At 42.8% G+C, this 22,878-nt stretch overlaps 1 protein-coding gene across 1 annotated transcript; it reads right to left on the bottom strand.

Moving 5' to 3' along the window:
* Positions 1-268: 268 nt before the first annotated feature.
* LOC103257133 (transmembrane 9 superfamily member 3-like) lies at positions 269-22,503 on the bottom strand (the record flags this gene model as incomplete). Its single annotated transcript, XM_008054866.2, has 7 exons — positions 22,422-22,503; positions 21,816-21,895; positions 20,978-21,173; positions 11,220-11,342; positions 8,389-8,549; positions 7,276-7,353; positions 269-400 (listed from the first exon to the last, which is right to left on the bottom strand). Coding segments are annotated over exons 1-7 (852 nt in total), but the record flags the coding sequence as incomplete, so codon positions are not given.
* Positions 22,504-22,878: the final 375 nt, after the last annotated feature.

Raw genomic sequence — 22,878 nt, 5'->3', positions numbered from 1 at the left:
CATGGTCCTAGACCACACTGGGCACTTTACACCCTTATGAAACCTAAAAATTCTCAATGCTGAAAATTCAGCTGGCCTTAAGGATTTCACGTTAGAAACTGTGACCAACATTCCAAATAACGCTGAGTTCAACGGTTTTTGTTTTTTGGGGGGTTTTTTTAGAAAGCAGGATTTATTGAGAGGACAGAAAAGCTCCCACAGTGGGAGGGGACCTGAAGAGGTTGCCCCCCAACAGTTTTTACAAATATAACGTGCCACATTTGCTCACCATGTCATCCATTTCTTCTTCTTTACTGTAGCGGGCATAATCTTTCCTTAAGGTTCTCATTAAAATCATTGAAACTAAGCCCACCAAGAAGATCACCATCATGAAGGAGTTGAAAATTGAAAACCAATGAATCTAAAATAACCAAAAAAAAAGTGTTACCAACATGAAATATCAGTCACAAAACTCACTGGTCTCATGATGACAGTTGGATGTTAAGGCAAAACAACAACAGTCTGTTAAAATCTTTTAGAAAACAATCCAGACTTCAGACACTCTGGGGATGAGTTTTCATTTCCCTTGCAGGAAGCTCCCCTACACCGAAAACAAGCTATCACTTACATAGAGTTTCAAAACTGACTGCATGAATGAAGTGCATTTTTGGCCATACGGCATACGTTATTCAGCATTACACAGAAAAAGCATGGGCTTTGGGATCAAATAGGCTCTGCCAATTTCTAGCTGTTACCTCAGTTTTCTCACCTCCAAAAAGGAGGAGCTAACCTTGTAAGTGACCTGTAAGGTTTAATAACGCATAAGTAGCTCAGCCTACAATCCCAGCATTTTGGGAGACCGAGGTGAGAGGATTGAGGGGTTTGAGACCAGCCTGGGCAACTTGGTGAGACCTCACCTCTACAATAAATAAAAAAATTAGCCAGGTGTGGTGACACGCACCTATGGTTCCAGCTACTTAGAAGGCTGAGGCGCAAGGATCACTTGCCTGAGCCCAGCAGGTTGAGCCTACGGTGGCCGTGAGCGTGCCACTGCACTCTAGCCTGGATGACAGAGTGAGACTCCGACTCAAAAAAAAAAAAAAATTAAACAAATAAAAATAAAAAATAACACATAAGTAGTATGGCACCTGAGATGCTCAACAAATGTTAAGTTTTCTTCCTCCTTATTGAGCATCAACAACCTGAAAATTCTTAAAACACCAAGACCACACCATCGCAGCTGGCTGCCATGAACGCAGGCCACCTTCCTGACTGACCTCCTTCACTTGCTTCTGGTGAGCTCATCCTCACCACCATTCAGTCCTTTCCAAGTGAGCCACCCGTGGCACACAAACCCCCAGGAGCCCCCAGTTCCTCCATGTTCTCAAGGCACCTGGCTTGGATTTCATCCACATGCCAGCCACAACAGTATGTCCAGTACGGGCTCAGGGCCACAAGGTGCATCTGACTTGAACTCGGACTATGGTGCTGCTTCGGTGTTCCTTTGTTTATGTTTTGATTCCCAGAAGGTCCCCAAGGATAGTCCCACCATGTCTCCCCCCTCTCCCAGGCCCCAGTGCCACCTTCTCCTGCCTTCACTTGCGGCATGACGTGGCTTTCATGCGTGCACCCCACAGCCTCTCGTCCTGCCCTCGGTCTCCCTGAAGCTGACCCCCCTGACATCACGTTCCGCACGCCTTCCATCTCACGTGCCCTGCGGGATGCTTCCCCCTCCTTCTACCCCCCATCCCTCACCAGCATCAGCATCTCCGAAGGTCCTCCTCTAGAACAGCATCCACACCCTGGCGCTGGCCACAGGCTTAAACAAGGTAATTCAGGGAAAGCAAGCGGTAGGGCGCTGGCACATCACGGGTAGGAGATACTGGTGGAAGTGACTGTTCCACTGTGATTATTTTAAAGTGTCCACTTCACCTTTTGCCCCTCATTGTCTGGTCTCCCTCCTTCTTCCAGCACCAATGCTTTTCTCCCCTCACTTCCCCTAAAACACGTACAATCACACTTTTGCCCCACGACATTTCTCTTAAAGGCCTGCAATGAATTTCTCCACGGTCAGCGGCCCATTATGGGCCTCACTGTCCTTGATCTCTCGGCCCGTCTGACCTCTCCTGACACCGTGCCACACTACTTCGCCAACTGCTGCTTCTCCTCTTTCATCTTCAGGGGGGATCCTCCCACCTTCTGTGAACTCTTCCGGCACTGGACGGTGACTTCCTGGGGCTCTCAGAACCTTGAACTAGCATTCCAACGACAATGACAACACCCTCCATCCCACGCCCCATGCCACCGTGGGTCTCCAGTCCTCTCTCTCACTCATGTTTCAGACTTTCGCTAACTACAGTAATTCCCACTTGGATGTTTTTCTGGAATTTCCGACTCAGACTGCCCTTAAGTAAACGCATCCTCTTTCGCCTCACATGGAACACTTGCTTCTGATTCCCTAACTTCTGCTAGTGGTACTAAAATTGGCTTTGAAAATTTAGACTCGTCTCTGGTTCTTCCTTCTCCTTAATCCTCCATGGGTAATAATTACAAAGCGTTTATTTTTCTTCAAAGTGTCTCTGGTATCCATCCTTCTTCCCCATGTCCTCACTTCACACCCTGGTAGCTCGAATGGCCTCCTAGTTGCCCTTTTTATTCTTTTTGGTCTCTATCCTTCCTTTCGCTTCTCCTGTAAAAAGCTATCAAGCAAGTCTTTGAGGCATCACGCCCACAGATCACCCCTCTTATCAAATCTCAACTACCCCCAGTATTCTATGCTGGGACATGGCACCTCACCTGCTCGAGTCACTTTCCTTCCGCTATGTCCCAAATCCATCAGGCCTGTCCCCATAAGGCCCCACAGGCGCAGCACACTTACATCCTTCCCTGTATTTTGCTCATGATTTCTTCTCACATGAGATCTCCTTCGACCCACCTTAGCACACTCTACGCAGTCTTTTGGCTCCAGCTCAGGCACCCTCTCCACCATGAAACGCTCACCACACCTCCCAGGCCCTCACAGACATCCTCCAGCCCTGGATGCCGCGAGGCGCAGACCCACATAATGTGCTGAGTACGTACGCCTGGGGCAGCGCAGGTTGGCCCTGTCACCTACCAGAGCTCCAGGGAAGGGACAAACTATGGCCCTTCCTGAAAAACAGCAGCCAGTCGGCTGCCTCTGCCTCTTCGTAAGCCCGTTCCTTCTTCAAAATGACTATGCTGTTAAGCACCTACTGAAATTATCAAGGAAACAAGAAACACTGTTTTTTAAAATGCTTGCCAAAAAAGGCTATGCAAATCTAAGTTTATCATAAAAGAATCGTTTAAGGTTTATAAAAGCAGTCTGGCCGGGTTCAGAGGCCCAGCCTGTAATCCCAGCTCTTTGGGCGTCTGAGGCAAGTGGATTGCCTGAGCCTGCATATTCGAGACCAGCCCAGGCAACTTGGCGAGACCTCGTCTCTACAGTAAATCAAAAAATTAGCCGGGCAAGGTAGCGTGTGCCTGTAGTTTCAGCCACTTGGAAGGTTGAGGAGGAAGGATCACCAGAGCCCACGAGGTGGATGCTGGGGTGGCTGTGAGTGTGCTACGTACTCTAGTCTGGGTAATGGTGTAAGACTCTAGCTCAAAAAAAAAAGGGCAGTCTATAATAATAGGCTTTTCCAAAGATTTTATTTTGTTTTCATGCTGGGAAATTAATAAGTCAAAAGTTCAAGGAAAGAAAATACATGACATATATCCACTCTTAGTTAACTTATCAAGTTTTTTTTTTTCAGTTTTATATAGTCACTGTTTAGTAACAAGAAAGAGACACCCAAAATGCTAAATCTTCTAACAAGGTTGTCTGCCATTTTCTAACATAAGATATATGCAGCCTAAAACAGACATTAAACCAACACCTAGTAGATTACACTACTAAAAACTTGACATCTTATAAGATTCCTTTATCCTAAAAATTATGAAATGCAAGATTTTGAAATTATTACACCACGGAAAATATTTCTTGAGACAGGAGCTTGCTATGTTGCTCAGGCTGGTGTCAAACTCCTGGGCTTAAGCAATATTCCCAGCTCAGCCTCCCATAAGTGCTGGGATTACAGCTGTGAGCCACTGCACCAGGCCTGGGAAAATAATTCTTAAAAAGAATGAAGAAACCTGCATTCACAAAGAGGTTGACTAACCCTACGGACTCCGGCACTCCAGCACCCCCTAGTGTTGCGATTCCGCAAGCTGCAGGCTCGGTGTGCCATACCTTTCAGAACACACCTGCAGACGGGTAACAGGGCTGCCCCTGCCTGAGCGCCTGCCATGTACCGAACACAGAGCAAGATGCTTCATACACAGCATGAAGGTGAAACTGCCCCACAGCTCTGTAGAGTGTTGCCAGCCTGGCTTCACCATTAAAGAAACACACGCTGAAGAACGGAGCCATTTACCCATGGCCATGGTAAGTGGCAGAACCAGAGCTTGAACTCAGCTCCTGCCCCTCTGCCTGTGCCGTGAGTCACTGTATGAGAAGCGAGCCCCGCACACACACAGGGGACCCCACCCACACCTGCCCTTGCTCTCCTGCACAGCCAGGTTCAGATTCTCCACGGAACCCATCAGTCCATGAATAGAATGTTTTTCTTACATCTTAAAAATAGCCACAGCTCCACTCCCTGACTCCCCTTCCCCCGTTGAGATTTTGCCTCCTCACCACCCCAGACAGCTCTGTCAAGTTCACTAATGACTCTGGATGACTCCCACTGTCACTCTGCACTGCTCCCCTTACTTGACCCATCATCAACAGCTCAGAGTTAATCCGTCTACCTGCCCTGACACACTTTCTTCTCTTGGCTTCCAGAATACCACACTGCTTACTTTTTTCCTCAAAGCCCTTAGCTGGACTCTCTGACTCTTCCTAAACTCTTATTACAGCCCCCAGGATCAGTCCTCGGGCCATTCTCTTTCCACATTTCCCTTCCTGGTAATCACACCAGTTTCATAACCTTAAGTATCGTCTATATGCCAATTACCACACAATGTGCATCTCTAGCCCAGACCTCTCCTGAACTCCAGAAAGCTGGTCAGCATCTCCACTTGGATGACTTCCAGACACACCAAATCCAACATGCCCCAAACTGCATCCCTCCAGATCTCCTCCAAACACAGCCCCAGTGATGGCAGCTCCACTCTTAACAGCTGCTCAGGCCGAAAACCCTGGAGTTCACCTCCATCGTTCTTCATCTTCCTGTCAATCAGGCAATCCTGCTGGCTCTGGCCTCAATACATCCACAATCTAGCATCTTCTCACCCCCTGCACTGTTCCCACACTGGTCTGACCTCCCATCTGGATTGTCTCACCAGCCTCTCCACAGCTCTCCCTGCTTCCACCCTTGATCTCCCAGAACCTGTTCTCAGCAACCTAACCTAAGCGATCCTTTTGGAACAGTCAGGTGTGTCACTCCCCCACTCAAACACGGCAATGCTCCCCTGCCCCTTTTGCCTTAGAGTGAAATCCCAAGCCCTCACAGTGACCGGGATGGCCTGGCTCCTGCTACCTGACTTCATCACCCTGTTATTCCTCAAGTCAAACAAGCACAAAGGGCACCTCAGAGGCTCAGCCTGCAGCTTGTCCCCTGCTCTTGTCCCACTGCTTTTTCTTTCTTGAGCACAATACACGGACATTTCACTTACCAGTCAACTGCATGTCTCCCCCACTAGAACATAAGCTCCTAGCAGGCAGGAAACTGCCTTTTCGTTCTAGTGTATCCTGCTTACCTAGTACAGTGCTTGGCACACACAGCAGGTTCCCAAAGAACAATACAGTGCTCTGCAGGGAAAACACCAAGGTGGTCTTTCCCCGCAGTTGTCAATACCAGACGGGATTAGAAGCAAGGCAGACCTAGTGTCCAGCAGCAGTGTCAGCTGGGAGCCTCCATATTCTCAGATATTGTCTACATTACAAGCAAGCAATGCCTACACCCTCAGGACTGCCTGAACATACCTGAAAACACAGGCCTAGGGCCAAGGGGATGGGGGGGAGCGGGGGGGGGAGGAAGGAGGTGGGAGAGGGGGAGGAGGAAATTTTAGCTCCTGTAAAAACTAGAGCCCACATTAATTTCTTAATCCGAGGACCCTGAGGAAGATAAGAAGTGATGATGGTTCTGGCAGAGCCTAAGGGTAGAACCTAGCAGCAATATATGAAGCTGAGACCACAAAAGTGATGCGCCAGCTCAAAAGTAGGTGATTGATAAACTTTAGAATTTCAGTCCAAAAGATGAGACCAAAAGAAAGAAGAGGCAATCCAGGAAGTAACGAGGAGAACGAATATATCCCCTCATGCGTCACTTTTTATTTCCATCCTTGAGGAGGGAACCAGCAAAATAAAGCTTGCTTTTTGCTACAAAGAACAAACTAGGCCAGGCACAATAGCTCACATCTGTCATTCCAGGACTTTGGGAAGCCAAGGTGGATGCTCGCTTGAGCCGAGGAGTTCAAGACCAACCAGGGCAACATAGCAAGACCTCATCGCTATAAAAAAAAAAAATCAAAAAATTAGCTGGCCATAGTGGTGCACACTTGTAATTCCAGTTTAGGAGGTTGAGGCTGTAGTGAGCCGTGATCGTGTCACTGCACTCGAGCATGGGCCCCTCCCTGACTCAAAACAACAACAAAAACAGGAACCAAACTACCTGTACAAAACCAGCACCAATTCCACTGGTCTTATGAATTGACCCAGCTTGTATCGTTGGTGGGGGGTGAAGTGGTGGAGACATTTCTTCTCATGCTTGATGTTTCTTTTTAGGTGGAAGGATTCCCACTAGCAAAAACTGGCCTCATTCCACTCTCTCAGCCATCCCTTCCTTCCTAGAGAATGCAGACATTCTGCTCGTCCTCCTCAAGGGCGATGCCCACACAGAGAAGCCTGAAATCATCTAGCACTGTCTGAGTGTATAGGGTTGTCTAATTTTGAATTTAAGTAGTAGGAAGCCCACTCCACCACAGATAAAAGCCACAGTCTCCAGTATCAGTCTTCCTGGTGCTATTTTGGCTTCCCACATGTTATATTCTTCCCTGTAGCTCTCTTAATTAGTTTAAACCACAGGCATGAAGAAGGGAATTCTGGCTCTTCCTCTAAAACTCCCTATCACCAGTATGACTTCAAGCTCACACCTGATGTGACCTGATTTAGATCATTAGCTAACTCTTCCCATCACAGTCCTCAACACAGTATCCTGCAAATGGCAGATGCTCAACGTCTGCTAAACTGACTGGTGCAGCCAATGTCTTAAAATACACACACTGTTTACCTACCCGGTGTTGAAAAAAGGACGGATCAAGATATTTGTCAAATCGATCTTCAAATTTTACATCTGACTTTTTCCATTTTACCTGAAAGAGAAAACTTTCACTTGAAAACAAAGGTCAGTAATAATCTTATGACAAAACTCTAAGCGAAATTTAGAACTATTTACACATTTACAATGAAAATTAACTAGAGAAATGGTGGAAAGTTACTGACAATTTGAGAAGTTGAAACAGGTAAAACTAACCAACCTTCCTCTCAGTGTATTAACAAAACATGTAATTTTCCTTAGAGGAATTATTTCCGTTTTCAAAGACTATTACTATTGCTGACTTACGTATTCTAACCTGACAATGTAGCAAGAAATGAATTAGTACAAGCCCACGTCACAAGTATTTAAAGGCTTTAAAATACACTGGGACGTACATCTTTAGTTTTTTACTACATTACTTTTATTACAACTATCAAATTTCTTTGTAAGTTCAGTTATACAAACATTATTTGCACTAGTTACACATGTACAAAGTTTGAAAAACTTGCAAAACTGGCTACCAGCATGGACTCATTCCAGTTACAAGGAAAATAATGGTCAAGAGAAACCCTACCTACATTGGATTTTTCTCTCCTTTCCACTACCTAAGCCTAAGAGAACAGTTTGCTTGACAGTTTCTAAAGAGCTGCCAAGCTGTCAGTGTGTAGGAGGCTAGCACTCCAGCTGACAGAGAAGCCGTGGTAACGCTACCTATCCAGCAACCTGCACCACGGCATCATCTCTACCTGCAATAGCAAAAAAGAAAGAGAAGCATCAAGTCCTGCAATCTAAAACTACAACTATGGAATACACGCTGGGTTAGCTGACCTGCCAGGCACATGGTAAACTTCGTGGCAGCACACAGCAGGCCCTGTAAATGCATGACTGGTGTCTAACACCGCAGGTCTGAAGCAAAACCTCTCCTCACGTTTAGGAGACTTACTTAGGCATACTGAGGAAATAGTTCCCATAGTATTCTGTTGCATTCTGTTTCAAGCAACATTTTCATGTACTAAAGCTCAAAAACACACTTAAATTGTTGATATCAGATCACAAACTACTTTCTGCATAAAATTATTTTGCTACTTACTGAATAGGACATCTGGATTTTAGTATTTGGAACCAGTTTCACCTTTCCTTCACTAGTTAGGTTAACATCAACAATTCTATTTCCATTAAAACCTATTTCAAGTTTTTTGTAGGTCCAAAGATAGTAATCTTCTCCATTTTCATCAGCCTCACCAACAATGCCTACAAAAGAAGAAACATTTTATGCAAGGTAACATCACTTAATATTTAAAATACCCTAGAAGCAAAAAGCTCACTGCCAGTGTTTTTATTTGGCATAAAACCGCAGTATTATCATGACTCCTCACTGTTAGAACAAAGCAAAGTTGCAAACTGGAAGTCTTCTCCTCATTAACTACTTAGCAAATACACACCAGGTCATACCACAGTGAAAGGTTATGAACAGCTGCATAACTGATCACTAATTTAATTTTCTTTTCTTTTCTTTTTTTTTTTTTTTTTTTTTTTTTTTGAGTTGGAGTCTCACTCTGTCGCCCAGACTGGCCACTGCAGCCTCACCTGCTGGTCTCCAGCGATCCTTCCGCCTCAGCCTTCCGAGTAGCCGGAATTACAGGCATGCGCTACCACGCCCAGCTGATGTTTTGATTTATTGTAGAGATGAGGTCTCGCTGCCCAGGCGGGTCTCGAACCCACGGGCTCAGGCAATCCACTCACCTCAGCCTCCCAAAGCGCGGGATTACAGGCTGAGCCACCGAACCTGGCCTAATTTAATTTTCAATGCTCACGCATTGTCACTGGTATTATCATCACTGTAACAATATCATCTTACACATGTGCATTCCCTAACACCTCAAAATTTCAGGGAAGTGCTATATCACACCATCTGTTAAGGTTACCAAGCCATTAGTGATCAAACCAAAATTAAAATGAAGGTCTCCAGAGACCCAGTTCTGTACTTTCTGTAATAACCTAAGACCCACCATTCCCAGTAAGATGCACACATGTATGCATGGGTACCAAAACTTAAAATGTCTCCTTTGTATACACCAAGTACTGGACCTGTACCTAGGAAATCACCAAAATGAAGAGTATTGAAGATAAATGGCAAAGAGGTAGCAGTTTAGAATGGTCATTTTTAACATGATCTGGACTATGGGAAGGAAGATCCACATAATGTGATGGCAACAAGGTGACAGCTGAGGATCCATCTCTCGTGCCCTCAATCTGTCAACTGTTTGTCCAAGGCTCTCCAGACAAGCCTAGACACTTCCCAAGAGCTTCTGGCTCTATCAGCTATGTCTTAGGGCCTCCCCCTACAGTCAAGACATCCTATTACAGTATTAGGAAACCAATATGGTCACTTCTTACAGAGGATTATAGCTTATTAACCAAGTGATTCTGTCTAACTGGTACAAGTTCAAAAAATATACTTTTGTTTTATTTGGGGTTGCAGAGGGATAATTAAATCCCTCTACAGAATTAATTTCATTAACGTTTATTTATTTACCTGTCTACTTTGAAAAACAGACTTTGGGAGTGAAAGCGTTATACCAAATAAGAAGCTACTCTTTAAGAGGCTTTCAAAAGACTCTGAAACCTTTACCCCAAGAAAAGTCAGATAAGAATTTTTTTTTCTGACAAAGATTCCCTATGGTTTAGACATTCAGGAACACCCAAATTATCTCCCCAAGCAAGGCATACACTGAAGTCTCGGGGCTAACAAGGATTTAACCCTGGGAAAGCACAGTTGCCACTGCTGCTAAAGAGGCCCACAGCAATGACTGAAAAAAAATGAAAGATCCAAACAAGAAGCCTGTAAGCAACAAACAGGCAAAGAATCTGTTCTCTCATCAAAAACAAAAGAAGCCCAAACCAATGGGCTTTCCTGAACTATAGGCTCAGAAATCATCAGAGAATATTCGGCACATTTTCCTATTACCATCAGAGCTGATCACAGAAGTATCTGTGTTAGTTACCATAAAAGTAATTACAGTCTTTTATAGGAAATGCTAACTACATATACGTAATTAACATGGAACACAGTAATGATGATGCATACAATTATCTCTTGAGATTAACTTCCTTATAAATTTCATCCTAGTACAACGAAACTCTGATCTTATATGTCCAGACTTTCATAGTTTACTGCTCATGAGCATAGTAGTCTGCTAACAAATTTAAGAATGGGAAGAAACATTAATTATATACAAGAGCAGATGCCCAGAGACGAAAAAACAAAACCAAACAAAAAACAATTAGAGAAGAATGTGCTCAAACATGTTGGCTAAGACAGTTGGCTGTGCTTTCGCATTTTAAATAATGTAATCAAGTCCAACACAAATGATTTTGGATCATACATAAGTGTGTATGAACCATGTCATAGCTCTTCTCCATCAATATGGATAACCAAGAGGAAAAGGCAGACAAATTTTTTAAATGTAAGAGTTTTGGAAAATAGCACAGGAACCAGCAAAACAAACTCTTCAAGAAACTACCATGCCTAAAAACCATTATTGCCACAGTTGCTACATGAGAAAAAGGCAGGATTAAACTTCATAATCCTACTGAGTCCTCTGACTGTATTTCAAAGAACAGGTTAAAGTAAAATATGAGAAAATGGGGACAGAGGAGATTGTTCCAAGCACTTTTTATTCTTGAAACTGAAAAGTTACACTGCACAAAAGTTATATTTTGGGGGACTTTCATGTAAGGTCTGGTCAAAAAACTTTCAAGTAACAGGGAACCATAAAATTGGTATTGAAGTCATTCTGTAGACAATAGTGAAAACACAGTTACATCATGATTCAGCATACAATCACCTTAACATCACTCCATAAATCGTGCTTATTATACAAATTTTCTCAAATTTTAAATACAACATTCAATACTTACCCCATATTGGTAAGTCATCTATGTACATTTGGTACCAGTAGTGATTTTTGATGGCATATACAAATGCATCTCTCTTTTCTTTATCTAAGTCAATTTCACAGTAAGTGGCTGGCATCATATCATCTGCATAAAATAGAAATTGCAAATTAGTCTACTGGTTTGCAAAAAAGAATTACAGAGAAAGTTAACACAAGAAAAATGCCAACATTTCCTGAAGTTAAAATTTCTATTCATAATAGTTAAATCTGAGTCATAGATATATGGAGGTTCAATATACTACTCATTTCATTCCTTTTTCGTGTATCTTTAAGAGTTTTTATAATACAAGAATCTTAGTCATCTTTATTTTCAAAGATTATCTTACTAAGTGAAGACATCATCCACATACAAAGAAAATTAGACAAGAACATTAAGTAGCTTTAAAATAAACTGATTTTATAAACAAAAATAAAAAAACACATGAGAAAGTTTTCATTTAACATATACATGCAAAAGCTCATGGTTACATTCCTAAACAGAGGTAACAATTCCTAGCCATAAAATCTCTTAAATAAACACTCATCTTAACATTCTTGGAAATACAATTCACTAGAAGCCACAGATCCTATAAAAAATCCCAGTGACTATTCAAAATTAAGAAGATTAAAAGGCAAACCTCTACCTCACGGTTTATAAATTGCCCGAAAGTCCCCTAGAGATGAGTCATTTCCACTCCTGACAGATTTCAAAAATACTACTACCATAATTCTGTCGAGATGGTTTCTAACTTATAAACCTAGTATTTTTTAAATGTGCTTATGCTTCTAAAAAAATAAGACAAAAACCCAAAAAACCTACAAATACTCTAGATATCAATCAAAAGGATTCAATTGCTTTGGCATATTACTTAAACAATTGAAAAAAATAAGAAATCAATCTTAAGAACAAAAAAGAAAGCATAGGTTTGAGTTTAAGTTCTATACTATATTTCTACTATAATATTGGTTATTTAGAATCTGAAATACAGTTCCCAAATAAACATTATCAAACTTCTTTTTTTTTTATTTTTGAATTGGAGTCTTACTCTGTCACCCAGACTGGAGTGTAGTGGCCGCTCCCAGCCACCGCAGCCTCAACCTGCTGGGCTCCGGCGATCCTTCTGCCTCAGCCTCAGCCTCAGCTTTCCAAGTAGCTGGAACGACAGGCGCGCACTACCACACCCGGCTAATTTTTGATTTATTGTAGAGATGAGGTCTCATCAAGTTGCCCAGGTGGGTCTCGAACCCGCGGGCTCAGGCAATCCACTCACCTCAGCCTCCCAAAGCGTGGGACTACAGGCTGAGGCACCGAGTCTGGCTTCAAACTTCTTAAATATTGACAGAAACTTAAACATAAATTGTAGCTGAACCATGAACTTAATGACTACCTATAATATTATTTCCATAAAAAAACAGCTGAGCTCTGTCTAACTCAAAGCACCCAGCAATATGTCTCCCCAACTCTCAACAAAGAGAAAAGCTTCCTCTTATTACATTTCAGCCCAGAGTGAGAATCCCAAAATGACGCCACCAAAGATGGCAGTCAACAGCGAAGTCCCATGGAAGGAGGACAAGGAAATGTTAACCCTCACCCTCAAGGTAGGAGGAGAACACTAATTTGTCTCCAACAGCAATGACTCCCACACAGACTTTCTTTCTACCCACACCTTTCTAGGTAGCAACGAACTTAGAATTTTCAAAATAGCTAAAAATTAGACATAAATAAGACCCTTGAGGCTGAGCAGGGAAGCAAGGAGGGTATTGGGAAATGAGATTGCTATAAGGGTTCCTACAGTAGCCGGAGCCGGCAGGCAAGTTGGTAGCAAGGGCCCCCGCTGGGCTCCCCGCGGAGCTTGGAAACGAGCAAAGGGCAGCAGGCAATGCAGTTCCAGGGGCGACACCAGACAAAGGCAGCCCAGGCCAGAGGGGCCACGGAGGGCTATGGTGGCGGCAGGACCTCACAGCTGCCTCTGCAAAGCCATCCAACTGTTTGCCGTCAAACACAGACATTCGTTGGTAATGGCCATTAACCATGTGGCAGTTTTAGTCAGGAAGTTCTGAGATCTACACAGGATGACATCTACCAGTATAAAGCTTTAAAAGATTCCTCACAGTCCAAACCTGAGTTCAACTGCATCCCAACGGATCTATCAGCTCTTTCCTTTCAAGCCAAACTCCCTACCTACAGCTCCCATGGCTTGTGCTCTCTTGGCCACCAAGCTTTTTAGTTCATGCTGTTAACTCCACCTCAAACGTCCAGCCTAAAATCCTTCCCATCCCCAGCCCTTTCCTCCACAAAGTAGCACGTGATTCCTCGCCCCACAGCCCGCCTCATCTCCGAAGCCCCCGGCGTTCTCTCCATGCCTCCCTCACAGCACGAAGGCCTGGACCACTCTCCGCCTGCCAGCATGTTAGCCCCTCAAAAGCACCATTAGGTCTTGAGAGCTTTTTCCATAACTGATTACATCCCAGTACACCTGCCTCAGTACCCTACACAGAGTACAGAGTAGGCACCAAGCAAACACAAAATGTCAACAAATTTTAAGAGCCTGAGTTTCCACTGATTTGGCAAAAGACATCACCAGGAATAGTCAAGCATGTACCTCCACATGCATCTATGTATGGAACAGTGTGTGTGTGCACAGAAGGAGAAAATGCCAATATAAACAGATGACATTTTGGGGCAACCTCTCAGAAGGACTAAGAAAGTCTTGAAGATATCCCTCAACTGATGTAAAGTCTAAAAAGAAATGTGGTAAAGGGGAAAACCTATCATTATGGCAGGCTGTGCAAAGTGTGTTGCCTGTTTTAATGAAACTCCTCTTCCATTTATGTAGACAAACAAAAACATCACAAATAACTGAAGAGTCTGATTGCCCAACTGAAATGCACTCCTCTCAGAAAAGTCGCTTTGAAGACACTAAGGCAACATGCATGAATATGCCACATCAGCATTCAGTACCCTATAAAACTGGAAAACAATCTGAAAAACCCACCACTGTAAGTCATGAAACACACATCCGTGAATGTTGAAGAAGACACAATTAAGATTTTACCAACTAAATACTTTTTATGAGGATAACGTAAAATCAAACTTTTAAAGTGGCTAACAACACTGATTTTTCAAACAGAAAGTAGGCTAGTTAGAGTCTGGAAACTGACCAATAATCTGTAATCAATTCCCAAAAAGGACTAATAATTGAATGAGCAGTGAAAGCATCAAGAAAACAAAGCAATAAGTAGTCATAAGTTCTGAGATGATACCATACCAAACGTAACTTACTTTCACTTTTGATAGCATTACTAAATTGGAAAATGAGAAATATCCTAGCTCAAAGCCAGCAGCACTCGGCAAAGTCTCTCCTGAAATCAGTTTGGACAAATGTATTGAAAAGTGGGCAGAAAGGTCAGTCTTACTTCGTCGAAGACCCTGCACCTGCCAGCGACGCCAATCAAAGTGAGTCACTAATCTCCATGGACCTCGGTTTCCTCACCTGTGAAGCAGTTCGCATCCGGGTCATCTCCTTCCCGGGCAGCTGTAAGGACTCAAAAGTGCCAACACACTCACAGTGTTCTTAGGCGCCCTCGGCCTCGGACCCTTTGAGAAGCCCATGAAAGGGGTATCTCCCTTGTCCCCTGCCGTGCACATTTACACAGAACTAAGCAAGTACACTTGTAAGCTCAGGTGTCCATGGATGCCTGAAGCTAGAGCTCCCAGTTGGGCTCTGCATCCCCGGAGCTGACCACAGCTGGAGAAGTAGGATACTCAATAACCGCTGAATGAGAGGGAAAAAAGGACTGGAAAAGCTAGGGTGTTCAAGTTCATGAAACAATTCTAGAGAGTGCTGACTAGCTGACCAACCTGACCAGCGGTATAAACTGCACAATTTCTTCTAAGTGGCTATTGGGCAGCATGTACTGAGAACGGCCTTGCATGTTTTCATACCCTTTGATTCAGTCATTCTACTCATAAGAATTTATCCTAAAAAAAGATGAAAAGATGCATTAAAATACTTATGGGAGGCCAGGCTTGGTGGCTCAGCCTGTAATCCCAGCACTTTGGGAGGCCAAGGCGAGTGGAATGCCTGAGCCTGTGGGTTCAAGACCAGCCTGGGCAACTTGGTGAGACCTCATCTCTACAATAAATAATTTTTTTTTTAAATTAGCCAGGCGTGGTAAGTAAGCGCCTACAGTTCCAGCTGTTTGGAAGGCTGAGGCAGAAGGATAGCCAGAGCCCAGCAGTTCGACGCTGGGGTGGCCATGAGTGTACCACTGCACTGAAGCCTGGGCAACGGAGTGAGACGCCAACTCAAAAAAAACAAAACAAAACCTTATGGGCAAGGACAGCCAAATGCACTGTGGTTTCTAATAGCAGAAAAAGAAAAGAAAGGATGAGAGTATTAAAATATAACTGGGGCCGAGCACTGTGGCTCACCGTCTGTAATCCCAGCACTGTGGGAGGCAGGGGAGGGAGGATTACTTGAGCCCAGAAGTTCGCATCAGCCTGGGCAACATTATCAGCTATTCGGAAGGCTGAGGCTAAAGGGTCATCTGAGCCTAGAAAGTCAAGGCTGTGGTAAGCTGTGATCATGCCACTGCACTCCAGCATAGGCAACAGAGTGAGACTCTGACTCAAAAAATAAATAAAAATAAAAATTATATATATATATAAAAAACTGGGAAATGGAGAAAGAGTACAGTATCCAAGTTACAGTATACTCTGTAGCCACATTTTAAAAACAGTAACTGGCCGGCTCGGTGACTCAGCCTATAATCCTGCGCCTTTGGGAGGCTGAGGTGAGTGGATTGCCTGAGCCCACAGGTTCAAGACCTCATCTCTACAATAAATCAAAAAATCAGCTGGGTGTGGTAGCGCATGCCTGTAATTCCGGCTACTTGGAAGGCTGAGGCGGAAGGATCGCCGGAGCCCAGCAGGTCGAGACTGCAGTGGCCGGGAGCGGCCACTGCACTCCAGTCTGGGCAACAGAGTGAGACTCCAACTCAAAAAAAAATAAAAATAAAAACAGTAACTATGTAAGGACAAACTCATAAAATGTTAAGAAAAAGGCAGAATAAAAACTAATTATAGATAACATTCAATGAGTTAGAAAGGGCTTAGAACAGTGTCTGACACAAGCACGATGTAAGGATTTAGTGAATAAACTTAAAAATCATATATGTAACATGAACTCAATTTTTACATATTTTAAAACAAGCAGATGAATGGAAAGAAAGACAGAAGGACTGAAGAAAATAAAATCAAATGCTAATGATAATTATATCCATGTGATTTTATTTTCTTTATTCTGTAGTTCCTAAATTGTGTACACTAAACCTCTGTCATTGTTAAAATCAGAACAAAAACATATACATTTCGCTGAAAACAAAAAGGTGTAGATGTCAATCTGGAGAATAATGTTATCAATGGTTTGAATAAGAACTTTAAGAAAGTCCATACTTACCAAATTTGCGGTTAGTACAAAGTGTAAGAAATCAATAATAACGACTTGGCAAATTTCAAATTATTGGTCTGACTAAAACACTTTAGTTGAAACCAACAGAACAAAATATTGCTCAGGTTCCCAGGCTTCCAATTAAATAAGGCAGAACTTAACCACAAGTATGTTTTTTTCCCTCCTGAAACCCATCAGTAAAGAAATAGAAAGGGTCTAAGTCCTCAAAGACAAAAAAGAGGAAAAGACAATGGAGAAAAAGTTTCAACAAATTTTTAGAAAATGGAAAACCAGATGTAAGAAGACAAAGGACGAAAAAAAGAAGGGGGAAACATCAAAGAAGAGGGATAAGAAAGGAGGGGTCTGGTGTCACAGAACCCAAGAGATGCTCAGGACCTAGTGGCACCACAGACCTCAAAAGCTGGGCTGAACACACAGGGGGGCTGCATAAAACACGTCTACGAGGGGCGAGTGCCTCCGTCCCCTCTCCACCCGTCACACACCTAGATAAATACTGGACACTCAACCCTTTCCCTGCAGAAGAGTAGGGGCACCTTCCTCTAGAGAACTTATACCAGAGAGGCTCCAGAATCAGGGACAGCAGGAACAGCAGAAGCCAGGGGCTGAAAACGAGGTGGGGGGATCACCTTAAGCACAAATCAGGCTGAGTGAGAGACCAAGCCCTCTTCCCCATCAGGCCATATCACCCAGGCAGATATCTGAAGGGAAATATTGCAGTGAGGATGAGAATAGCCACAACTGAGAATCACTGAACTAAAAACACAGAAGGCTCTCAGCAGCCCTTGGCATTTCTCCACGTCACCAGTTCACTTTAAAGAAGAAATGCTTGTAAAATAATTGCACCCCTTAAGTTAAGTTGGGACGCTCAAGAAAGAGAAAATTCAAGAGACGATCACTAAAATAAACAGAAGGAAGGAATCTTACAGAAGTCACTGCTATTTCAACAACTAACGTGCTTCATTCTACCGCAGGAATTCTCCCATGAAGGGAAACAGTGGGCAGCGACTGCCTCTACTTCAGGGTTGCCATTCCAGATCGCCTGATGACCACAAAGAGCAAGCAGGCACAAGCCGCCTGGGCGCTCAACAGTTTACTAAAGGCTTCCTCTGGCTTAACAGCTAAGGATACAAGGGTGACCAAGAACGTTACTGTAACAGGCTGACGCCGCAGGTCTGAGGATAAATAAAATTCCATAATCAATCACTAATTTAACATTTCATCATTGCAAATACAAAATCAAGCTGGAACTACAGGCCCACATTGCATGCTATTACATTCATAACAATTACCATTTTTTAAATGTAAACTATGTACCAGGAACTTTGATAAATGCTTTACATGCATTATCTCATTTAAACAACTCTATCAAATATTATTTCCTACACTTCACAGATGACAAATATGAAATCAAGAAGTTGAATAACTTGCCCACAACCACACAGGTAAGCAGAGGTGGAGATGGGATGCAGAGTCTCTTCAACTCTAAAGCACATATTCTTTCCATGCTATCATGGCAAGGTTCCAAGAGGTACCCTCCAAAATTAGAGGATAATGAATTCAGGCCTGGCTCAAGGATGCTTAACCTAAGTCTGCTCTTCTACATTTAATGCATTTTCTTTAAGTAGTCTCCATTTAGCATGTTTGCTAGTGCTAGTATATAAGACTATGAGGTAGGAAAAAAAAGAAAGCTGTGCATAAAGTCAAGTGAGAAGCATCCAACATTAGATTTAGACTACCATTAGTTCCTTAAAATAGTCTCTTCAGCCGGGCTCGGTGGCTCAGTCTATAATCCCGCACCTTTGGGAGGCTGAGGTGAGTGGATTGCCTGAGCCCGTGGGTTCGAGACCCACCTGGGCAACCTGGTGAGACCTCATCTCTACAATAAATTAAAAAATCAGCCAGGCGTGGTAGCGCATGCCTGTAGTTCTAGCTACTTGGAAGACTGAGGCGGAAGGATCGCCGGAACCCAGCAGGCGAGGCTGCGGTGGCCAGGAGCGGCCACTGCACTCTAGTCTGGGCGACAGAGTGAGACTCCGACTCAAAAAAAAAAGTCTCTTCAGTTATCTTCGTTTTATAAAACGACACCAATCCACTTAGCCTGACAGAACTTACTAGGTTATTTTTCAAAAAGATGTGTGTGCATGCATATGCAAATATGTATGCACACGTATACGTAGCTTTTTCTGATTTCACAACATATCCAAAATTTTATTTAAATATGCCTTCAGAGGAATCTCTAAAAGTCAAATATTTACGAGATGAAAGAGTAGCAATATACAGTAAATACTTTAATAGTTTGCACAGAGACAGAATGTTCTAGCTTCCACTACGTTATTAGTATGACATGCCACACCCTGGCACATCACTTCCCCTCCATGCCTCCGTGAGCGGGAACTGGATGACACACTCTCCAAGGCAGATCTCACCTGATGAACATTAGGTTACTGGAAGTAGCAACCAGGAACACTTCCCAAAGCATGACCAACTGTATCTCTGAACCCAGTCAGCAAAGGGCTACACAGAGGATCAGCACAGCCTGCATTTACGACTGCACCTGGACCACTGAACCTCAAAGTTTCTCCAGCAGCAGATCTGTGCAGCAGGGAACCGCTGACACCGACTCTCAGGGAATGCCTGGCTAGCTCTCTTCTAATCTCAAGGTCCTTAGCTCAGTCCGAAGAGAAAATAAATCCCTCTTCTAGCCCACGGAAACCATCTTCCTCTATTTAGATAATCTCTCCATCTCAGCCTGTAGGAATTAATAAAAGAAGAGCCTGAGCACTGCTGAAGGAGTGCTCTCCTTTAGACAATCCACATTTGCTGAAGCGAGGGATTTCAAACCCTGATGAAATCTACATGTAGCATCAAAGCAGGCCTCCAGAGTTCACCTATTCTCTTGCTGGTTCCTCTTTAGTACACTAGAAATGTGCACCGAAGATGGAAAAACAGAAAACAGAGACAATTACACACATTATTGAGGTTCTCAAAGACCACCCATTTTAGTCTAAGTTTTCTCCTATTTGTGATTAAATACTTAAATTACCTAATTAAATTAAAACACAAACCTCAGGGCATGTTTACAATGACTCATCAAATTACACCACTGTGGTTTAAATTTATTACTTAATTTTATAATTAAACCCCAAGGGATATAAAGGGAGAAAAAAGAATATAAATACACACAGCACATCAAATTTCAACAAGCAAAACAATTTAAAAACAATAATAAAATTTAACAAATTAAAATCAAAGTAACATTATCTTTAAAGTGGCTTGTTAACATCATTCTCACCACAGTACTAAAATACAATTTCTAGTACTAAAAATACCACAAGTCAGTTACTATTCATCTTACACATAGAGACAATGAAGTCAAAACTTCAGTAAATAACTTCACTAAATCAATACAGTAAAAGGGGGGGGGATTAAAATGCAAAGCTCCTGATCACAAGATCCATGTGCTCTATTCAAAAACCAAGACACTGAATCAAAGATTCTGCAAAAATTCAATTACTCAAGCTTCTGCTCATTATACTAAAAATGCCTATGCAGGAAATGCACTCTGACAAACTTCCCAGAGAAAAACAAAAAATATAAACACACTCAAGATCCCGATAGGCACCTGCATAATAACTAGCTAAGAAGAGTTTTCTCCTCCAAGTTTAGTAAGTCCCTGACTTAAACTTTAAATATTCTACAGTTATCAACAGGGTACAACAGGGTACATGCTGAGCCAATGGTACAATTTTGAACTTGAAGCTTTACTCCAAATTTTCTAAGTAGCCACACATCCCATTACAGCCTCAGACCTCCAGAAATTACTTCATTATGAATCTATGAAGGTCTTCTCAGGCCACATATGTCTATATCAATAGAGGATTTACTAGACACGTTAGGGAAACAATTATTGTATTAACGATTATTTCTTATTTTATAAATATTCAAATTAAGTCTTAGTTACCAATGTGCCTTCCTAAATGCTATACATTTAATGTACAGATTACAACACTTTTTAGAGTCTAGGGCAGTGTGGTTTTCTTAACTGAGGGCACTTAGCAATGTCTGGGGACTTTTTTTGGTTTTCACAACCAAAAGGCACTACTGGCATCTTGTGGGTACAGGCCAGGGACTCTACTGAACATCCCACAATGTACATGACAGCCCCACCAACAAAGAATTAGCCAGCCCCACTGTCAACAGTGCCAAAGTTAAGAAACCCTGGTCCATAGTCTAATTAGTGTTACAGGGACTGTTAAGGCTTACTTACCTTTAAATTTAATATCCAGACCACTAAATTCCAATTCAACTCCTTGAAGTGCTTCTCCCAGAGTTTCATGGTAATGACTGATACTTTTTTTTGACCCCACACAGAATGGAAGTGAAAAGTACTTATACGTTTCTTGGCGATTATGGTAGGGTCCAACAGTATTCATCCATAAGACAACTTCCTCTTTATCTTGATACTGAAACAAGAAAAGCAAATAAGAATGTTTTTAAAAAAAATCTAATTCAAATTAAGGAAATATTTGTCCTGTGTTCTAAACAAAAGTGTACTAGCTCTATTAGGGAAGCTATAAAATCAAATCAGCTTATTTTAATCTGATGACCAATTATCCACACCTTAAAAATGAAACTTGGTGTATTTTAAAATTATATCCTCTGATTGTGGTCTCAGGCAGATCTACCTTTTCCAAACTTTGTTTAACAGAAGACAGTGTTTACAAGTATGTCTATAGTTAATATTTATACTATCCAATAATGGTAAAGCTAAAGCTGACATGATTCACCATGCTAACATGGACACGGAAGGAGGAAACAAAATCAGCAGCTTGTCCAGAACCTCGTGTTAATCATTAGACACTCAAAAAAGGCTAATGCTGCCAGCAAGCACAAATACGCTCCCATCTCCCTCCCAGTTCCTCACACAGCCATTGGTCAAGGCACTAGAGAGGACAGAAATGACCAAATAAGAGGAGGAAAAGCTACACCATGAATGCTCCGTGCTCCATTCCAGCCAACATTCTGTTACCAGCCTGGAGATATGCACGGTGCACATATTTCTTTGAATAAATAATTAAGGCTCTACACATCAGGGAATACTATACATAGCTGAATCTGGAGTGTGGCCAATGACTTTGGGTCGCTGACTCCATAGGAAGGGGTCTGCCAAAGACGTCTAAGATCTCTAAAAGTTTAAAATTCCAATGATTCTATGAAAACCGATTATCACTGATAATTTTAGAACCTGCGATTCTAATTAGCAATATACATTAAAGACAACATAAGATGCATTTAAGTCAACTTACAGTGCAGCAGTCAATGCACTCAACAGTTATTTACTAAGTGCCTGGCTCGTGCTGACAACTGAGCGGATGACTGAGGCCCCAGTTTCCAACAAGACGTGTTCCCGCCCGCCTGGAGTCGGAAGGGAAAGGCGGCGTTCCTGCCTGCAGTGAGTCTTCAGCTCCAGGCCCCTCCACCCACAACTACTGAATCGACAGGCATTTTCAAACACCGCCACTCCGAAGTCAGACTCATCCTACCCCAATCCACTCCCCTCACGCTGTTTTTCTAAGGGCGAAACTCTCAGGCCTGGAAACCAAACTCCAAACTAAAGAACCAAAACCATTAACTTGTTTACTTTTACCCAAAGCAGCTGCCTCTTCTTTGGCGTCTCAGCACCACCCCCAGCTGGGACCCAGCCACCTCACCTTCAGTCATCAGTGTCTCGCCACTCATCTCCAGGTCATGGAGGAAATAAACGCTTTCACTTTCTGAATACGTGTAAGACATCTGCCAAGCACAGTGCCAGGTATTAACAATATAAAGACAAGGAAAACACCGTCCTTTTCTTCAAGAAGTTCACAATCCACAGTGGAACCAGACAAGCGAATAAATGGTTAACAAAGGAGAAGTGCTATGGTCAAGGTGATAAAGGGCTACTGAAGCAACAATAAAGGAATGACTAAATCCACCCTGGCAGAGAAGGGTCAGGATGGATAACAACATGCACACTCAAAAGCTGCTTCAGGGGAGTTCAGAAAAACAACTGTAGAGAAGCTTCATTAAGAAGTAATGAACCAAAGGTCTACCTGTTAATGCATCCATAATCCCCATTCATTACTCTTTCTATCTTGGGGGGGTTGCCAAATATATGGATGCCACCAC

The sequence above is a fragment of the Carlito syrichta genome, unplaced genomic scaffold (assembly GCF_000164805.1).
Source record: "Carlito syrichta isolate Samal-C Ts95f unplaced genomic scaffold, Tarsius_syrichta-2.0.1 Scaffold301559, whole genome shotgun sequence".
NCBI classification, from domain to species: domain Eukaryota; kingdom Metazoa; phylum Chordata; class Mammalia; order Primates; family Tarsiidae; genus Carlito; species Carlito syrichta.
Note: the sequence above shows the minus strand (reverse complement) of the source record. Positions and strands in the feature narration are given on the sequence as shown.